The sequence below is a fragment of the Malania oleifera genome, chromosome 6 (assembly GCF_029873635.1).
Source record: "Malania oleifera isolate guangnan ecotype guangnan chromosome 6, ASM2987363v1, whole genome shotgun sequence".
Taxonomy (NCBI): domain Eukaryota; kingdom Viridiplantae; phylum Streptophyta; class Magnoliopsida; order Santalales; family Ximeniaceae; genus Malania; species Malania oleifera.
Window position 1 is genome coordinate 62,193,775 of NC_080422.1, and position 7,927 is coordinate 62,201,701.

At 35.2% G+C, this 7,927-nt stretch overlaps 1 protein-coding gene across 1 annotated transcript; it reads left to right on the plus strand.

Moving 5' to 3' along the window:
• The first annotated feature begins 3,856 nt into the window (after nt 1–3,856).
• LOC131158621 (uncharacterized) lies at nt 3,857–4,438 on the plus strand. Its single transcript, XM_058113486.1, has 2 exons — nt 3,857–4,081; nt 4,148–4,438. The coding sequence occupies exons 1-2, from the start codon at nt 3,857–3,859 to the stop codon at nt 4,436–4,438; spliced, it is 516 nt and encodes a 171-aa protein (XP_057969469.1).
• Nucleotides 4,439–7,927: the final 3,489 nt, after the last annotated feature.

Below are 7,927 nucleotides of genomic sequence, written 5' to 3' on the forward strand. Positions count from 1 at the left end.
AGTATATTTCAAGTATGAAATTTTTGTTCAAGCTCATTAGGCAAAAGAGACTTAGAGACCTTATTGTAAACTTGGAAAATATTTTTTAAAGAAAAAAAATTAACATTCCAAGAAATGAGGAGCAAAGAGCGTTAAATCAAGTATATTTTGAAAACTAGAATTTTGTTTTGACAGGAGCCTGACTAAACTTGTCAATCGGCTGCTAACATAGGGGTTTTTAAAATACACAGAAAAAAGGTCATTAGGCTGCTGCCTGGACCTTGATAGGCGCCTGACAAAGTATTTTGAGAAGCTTGTCTAGGTTTTGCTAGGCTACTCTCAGCATACTGCTTGTTTTTTAAAACTGAGAAATTTAGTGATAGGCGTCTGACCACAAGGTGACCGGCGACTGCCACCCTACTGCTTGTAAAAAATATCTGTTTATTTTATTGACAGGCGCCTAACCAAATATCATCAGGCTACTGCCACGCGGTATATTTCAAATTTTATAAAAGACAAATTTTTGAAAATTAGATTCCTTGGGGCTCACACTTGGTTAAAAATTGGACACCACTCCAAGTAAACTTCGGGAAAAATTTAAATGATTTTCTACATCTATAAATAAACCTCAAGACCAATGAATTCAATACCAAGAATCAAATTCAGAATTCAAACTCTCTTAATTGCTCTCAACACTTAAAGGCTCTCTCACTCTCATCTTGCGCACGAAAATTTCTAAGGCTTTGCTGATTCTAAATCACCAATCTCGTACTACAATTATGAATTCTTTCAATCATTGAAAGAACTATTTGGTGATACACTCTCTTGAGCTTCAATCTAAGTTTCATATTTGAATCACTTTGAAGTATATAGATTGAATTTGTACTAATCAGCTTTTTTGAGAGCATCTCTTGTACACCTTCTTTGGAATCTGATCTTGTAGATTGATTGACGGTTTAGGTGTTCAGATCATTGACCAAGAGTGGGGTATCACTTAGAGAGGTGCAGCTTTAGCCTAATTGAAGGAGTGACTGAGTGAGGGGTATCACTTGGAGAGGCGGACTCTAGCCTACTGAAGGAGTGTGTAATGATGTTGTTTTGCCTGGGAAAGGAACTAGATTAGTGGAATTTTTTGGTGGTTTGCCAAAAGTGAGGACCTAGGCTAGGGATAAGCAAACCTTGTAAAAAACCCAGTCTTACTCTCTTTCCCTTACTCTCTTTATTTTAAGCATATATAAACTAAGTGGATGTTTTAAATTCCTTAATCATATACACTATGTGGATTAGATATTAAATAGACCCAAGCTTAATTTTTTTTTGGGATTATGAAAATCGAAAGGGAGTGCGTTGGTTGATCCATACTTTGTGGAAATCGTAAGGAAGTATGTTGATTGGTGAAACACCCAAAGACTTATTAACCGAGAGTTTGTTTAAAGTCTAATTTCTTGGAAAAAGTGTTGTGCTTCATATTGAGTAATCAATTATCCACAGGGCTTGTATTAACCACAAGGCTTAAATTAATTTCATATACATAGTGAAGTAACCCGAATAATTATGGGAATTAAATAATAAAGAAAAGAGAGGGAAAAAGAATTTTAAAGGGGGATGCATTAGGGCCTCGTCTATGATTCTTGGGCTTGTCAATGTGGATGCATGTCTTGTCGACAAGAGTTTACCAAGTGGCCATTTTCGGGGCCTGAAACTCATCAACGAGGGTTAGGTGCTCGTCGATGAACTTCCTTCTTAAACTCATTGATGAGGTGACGTGGCTCGTCGACAAGGACACATGGCAAAATGTCTATAAGTAGCAGAAAATTTGGATTCAGCGAGAGAAAATTATTTTTCCTCATGCCTCTCTCTCTCCTACTCATTTCCACTCACTTCTCTTAACATTTCTCACTCCGTCTCTCCCCGTTTCGACGATCCGAAGTTGACACATTGATCTTGGAGAGATTCCCTATAAGTCTGTTGGAGTAAATTGTTGGTTTGGCCAATTTGTGCACCATCCCAAAATCAGGGTAAGTAGATTATTTGGGTATTTTCAGTTTTATTAGGCTTATTTGAGTTTAAATTTTAAGTAATATGAGAATATACTGGAGTTTGGTGATATAAATTAGGATATTATATTTTCAGGACTAGGTTGTTTTTGGGACCCTACAGACATGGGTTAAGGACCCCAATGAATATTTCTAGGAGCCCAGGTAAATTATAATTTAGAAAATTACTAGTATGCTATGCTAGTAAATTCAGAAATATTATTAGTAAATTAGAGTATTTATTTATTAAGTTACTTGATATAAATTATACAGTTTTATAGATTTCAGAACATGAGTTTTATTAATTGTGTGGCCTGAGTAGATATTTGTTTAGTACAGAATTTGTATAGGTTTTTAGAATATCATGATTTATAGTGTATATATAGATAGATATTTTACAAATATTATATAGAAAATTATTTTACAGTAATTAAACTGTCATGCTTTCCAAAACCATAACACTCAAACATTACCGATTATGACAGTAAGATATTACAGTCAGATACTACAATTATTTTACTCATATATTATAGTATTTTTGGATCATATTTATAGTGTTATGGTTATTTTGGAATCATGATGAAAACAGTAGGATATCTATAGAAATATTATATATAGTATCAAACCCTAATGAATCAAGTTATATTCAGTTAGTAGAATACAGTATCATAGCTAGTATAGATTAGAGTGCAACCACACATCTTAGATATTGTGTGGATGATTTCTGTCAACCATTCCTGGAGGGATTGTAGACTCCCTAGAAGACCAGGTTGAGAAGGCCAATTTGACGAGGTAGTTACCAGTTCTAATCCTAGGAGAGGTTGCAGTTTGGATGGACTAAGGATTGGTAGAGTATAGTTGACTTACCTAGTAGGCCAAATAGGATTAAGTCCTGCCTATGGGCCGAACAACCCTATCATGAGGGGTTAAATCATGATGTACAGTTTTCAAGGGTAAACATCTCAGTTATGTATATGTATACGTATTTAAAGAATATCAACAGATATAGTATGATACTAGAAGCATGAAAAAGTAGAAAACTCAGATATCACAGTTATACTTAAAACTATGATAAATACAAGTTATACTGTATATTGATTTACTAGATTTTACAGTTTCAAATATTGTCAATATAATATTTATGAAACTCAGTCGCCAAACACTAGTAATATCATATTTCCTTTAATTGAGTATTGTCTCATCCCAGTGGTTTAACATTTTTTAGGTCATCGAGTTAGGCGAGCATATCAGGTTCGTAGATAAAGAGATATTTTGTATTGCCCTATTTAAAGGGTAAGTGCATTCAGGGGATTGCATTTTTGAGTTGATGACATTGGGGTGGCATGTAAATATGTATTTATGGTTTGGAAACACTAAATTATGGTATTGTAAATATGGATGTATGACTTTATGTTTTTCGCTGCATAGGTGTGTCAATTTATGTATAGGGATACCTCAGTACCCATCTGGGCCCTAAGATGTTATAGTAGGTATTAAAGGGATAGTAGAGTAAACAAACAAATAAATAAAATGGTGTAATTTTTGGGTCGTTACACATAGGGCTGCAAAAGTTGAGAATCAGTAAAGTGCTGAATATTGAATTTTGTGGGTGGAACACTTTGGTTGATTGTTTGGCTGAATGTTTAAGTTTTGATTTACTTTGTTGGTTTATATTTGTGGATTGAATATTGTTTTAAGTATTTGTGTGTATTAGATAAATCAACAAGAAGTAAAGAATTCATTAAAAGAATTAAAGGAGGTTAAGGATTTTTGAAAAGAAATAAAAGAAAATTTTTAAATCCAATTCACCCCCCTCTTGGGACTACACCTTAGTATTCAAAATGGCTTTCAATCCCTTGGATGTTATTCTCAAAGAAAACAAACTTGTTGGACCTAATTATATTGATTGGAAAAGGAACTTGAATATTGTACTAACTGCAAAGGAGTACAAGTATGTGCTCATAGAGGTATCTCCACAGAAACCCAATGAAAAGGCAACTGATGAGGAAACCCAGGCTTATTGGAAGTGCATTAAGGCCGATGAGATGGCGTGGTCTTACATTTTGGTGTCTATGTCAAATTTTTTGCAACATCAGCATCAGTCTATGCCTTCTTCCTATGATATAATGTAGAACTTCAAAGAAATGTTTGGGGATCAAAATCATGTAGCTAAGCAGATTGCTATGAAGGAACTTATGAATAATACTATGGTAGAAGTCTATGCCTTCTACCTGGTAAGGAATCATGTTCTAAAGATGATTGGTCTTCTCAATGAGCATGAGATCCTTGGAGCTGAAATCGATTGGGAAACCCAGGTCGATATCATTCTCCAGTCGCTACCTGACTCTTTCAAGCAGTTTTTCCTGAACTACAACATGAGTAAGCTCTCTCACTCTTTGGCAGAACTAATTGAAGAGCTTTAAGTAGCTGAGGGCCTCATCAAGAAGCCAATTATTGCTCTTGTGACTGAGAAAGGTTCTTCTTCTAGGCCGAAAGGCCGCAAGAAGTAGAAAAAGGTTTAGAAACCACAGGGAGCTCCTCCAGTAGTGCGTGGGCCGCAGGATGGAGTGAAAAAGCCTATGGGCAAGTGTTTTCACTACAAGCAGCCAGGGCACTAGAAATCACAATGTATAGTTTATCTTGACAAATTGAACAAAAAAGGTATATCTTATTCACTAGTAGTTGAAACATGCTTAGCGGTGATATCTACAAATAGCTGGTGTGTAGATACGGGTGCCACTAATCATATTTGTAATTCTTCATAGGGGTTCCAAAAAAACTCACCGGCTAAGTGATGTGGAGTTGGCACGAGAGTGTCAGCAGTTGTAGTAGGAGATATTCACATTTCTTTTGGTAAAGATAGTATTTTAATATTGAAAGACTCTCTTTATGTACCTTCCATTAGGAGAAATTTGATCTCAATTTCCAACTTAGTTGATCGCAGATATTCTGTTTATTTTAATAAATCAGTTGTTATTAAGTTAAATAAATGTTTTATCTGTTTTGGTACATCGGTGGATGGTCTTTATATTATTAATCATGTTTCTTCTACTGTGCAACTAAATGAATTGAATAACACTAATAAACTACCATGTAAGAGAAAGAAACCTTATGAATTGAACCAAACTTATCTTTGGTACTTACCCCTTAACCCTAGGTCATATTAATTTAAGATGGATTTCAAGGTTGGTTCATAATGGACCATAGGTTCATTAGAAGTGGAGGAACTACCAACTTGTGAATCCTACTTAGAAGGTAAGATGACCAGGAGGCCCTTTTTGGCCAAGGGCTATAGAGCAAAAGAGGCATTAGAACTGGTTCACTCTGATTTATATGGCCCCATGAGTATCCAAACTAGAGGTGGCTTTGAGTATTTCGTTACTTTCATTGATGATTACTCAAGGTATGAGTATATTTATTTGATGCACTGTAAGTGTGAATGCTTTGAGAAATTAATGGTATTTAAGCAAGAAATGGAGAAGCATCAGGGTAAATGTATCAAGACACTACGATCTTGTAGAGACCTGAAGAATTATGATATTTAAATAATAAAAGAAGGAAAAAAAAGGAAATTTTTAAAAGAGGTTCGTCGATGAAGTGGCTTATTGGGATTGTCAACGAGGACACGTGTCTCGTCAATGAGGAATTACCGAGAAGGCTATTTTAGGGACTGAAATTCGTCAAAAAAGGTTATGAGTTCATCGACGAACTCCCTTCTTGACTTCGTCGATGAAGGCCAGTGTATAAGTATGCCAAATTCGGGTTTCAGCGTAGAAAACTTGCATGCACCTTTTTCTCTCTCTAGATTTTCATCCCCTCTACCTTCTCTCTAACTTTCTGGCTCGAGTTTTCACCAGTTGTACAATCCGAAGCCGCCACGCTACTCCTGGGAAGATTCTCTTCATATCTACTGGAGTAGATCGTCGGTTAGGCTAACTTGGGAACCATCCCAAAATTTGGGTAAATTAGTTAGTTTTAGTTTTATTAGGTTTTTGATGTTTCTGGACTGAGAGTAATATGTTAGGTAAAATAATACTGAGATTTTATTAGAAAAATATCAATTTTAGGTTGTTGAGCTGGGGACCACACGAGTGTGATTTTGGAGTAATTTGTAGGTTTTTTCATAAGTCAAGTAAGGGGATAAACCAAGTCAGGTTTCTTATGAGATGTATTTACTATTTTATAGCTTTTGATTTTAGTAAATATGTATATTGTAGAATTATGTTGGAAATTATGTTGTTAATCTGAAATATGGTTTTCATGTATAATATTAGAAATATGATTTTAGAACAAGTTTTGTGATCTAAATATTACCCCTTTTGTGTGGCATGAGAACATTTACCATGGAAATTATGATGATGAAATATTATGTTTACAAAATAAGCATGTTATTACTATTTTTAGGAAAATATTAAAATGATACAAGGATTTTCAAACTAAGGATTTTATTTGAGATGCCGGCGTAAGGGCCAAGGATTTTATATGATATGCCGGTATAAGGGTCAAGGTTTTATGATATGCTATGCTAGCGTAAGGGCCGTAAATTTTATATGATATGTTATGCAAGGTTTTATGAAAATAACATGACAAATATTATCATGAAATAACCATGTATCATTATTTGAAAATATACTATATGTTATCAAAACTTGGTTGGCTTAGTTTAGGCTTTCACGAAGCATGATACTATAGCTATATGATTACGATCATGTATATGTTAGTGCTATTACTTGTCATAAGGGGTAGTGGGAGATTGGAAATCGATGTGGTTTTATGGTAGTGTAGGCGTCCCTCTGGTGTCCGGACCGGGAGGGGCAAACCCATCATACTTACACACTTATGTTGACCTAGTGTGGTCAGCCGACCATTGCTAGGTTCCGCCTTCTGGTCGCAAAACCCAGTCATGTGGGGGTAAGACATGACATCAACCAACTATCCATCTAGGGTATTTTTCACGTACAATTATATGAGACGATTTATATGTATAGAAATTCAGTATGTTATACCATGTTATGATAAATTATGTTTTTTCCCAAATATGAGTTATATACTGTTATATGTATAACACGAAATTATTTATGTTGCCACACACTAATATTAGTTTATTTCCCTTATTGAGAGGTGTCTCACCCCAACTATATAAACATTTAAGGAGCCCTAGATAGAAGAGCAGATAGAGCTCTGTAGCGTTAGAGTTCGACTATTCTACCCTGTTTGAAGGGTAAGTCATTTTGCTAGGGTCTGACAGATTTTTGGGTGGTAACCCTAAGGCACGTTTTTTTGGATATTTTGGGATATGTGTATGTATATGACAGTTGTAGTAAAAATCGGATATTGTGTTGGTTGGATGATTGGATATGTATATGTTGTTACGTTTTTCGCTACTTAGGTGTTTTTTTTGTGTTTCAGGTATATTCCTGGTATCCATAGGTCCATGTTGACTATGATTTGTCAGGGTTATTATATTGGATATTATTATGGAAGGAAAAAAAATTATTATGGTAAAATAGGTTGGTCGTTATAGATCTGATCGTGGTGGCGAGTACTTCTTAGGAGAATTTGTGGATTACTTATCGGAGGAGGGAATTGAATCCAATTGTTTGCACTTGGTATGCGATAATAGAATCGTGTAGCAAAAAGAAGGAATATGACTCTTATGGACATGGACAGATCTATGATGAGTTATTCAGATTTTCTTAATTCATTTTGGGGGCACGCACTAGAAACAGCAACCTATATACTGAACTTGGTCCCATCTAAGTTAATACCTACTCCACCCACAGAATTGTGGATTGGGCGCAAACCTAGTCTACGACATGTTAAGATATGGGGTAGTCCCGCACACATGCTAAAAGGGAAAATAAATAAGTTGGAATCAAGGACAAATGTCTGTTTATTTGTTGGCTACCCTA

Excerpts from the sequence above, each read along its gene's own strand:
- LOC131158621 (XM_058113486.1), top strand. The coding sequence starts at position 3,857 with ATGGCTTTCAATCCCTTGGATGTTATTCTCAAAGAAAACAAACTTGTT. Across the intron at positions 4,082-4,147 it reads TGGCGTGGTCTTACATTTTG|AACTTCAAAGAAATGTTTGG; the intron begins GTGTCTATGTCA and ends GATATAATGTAG.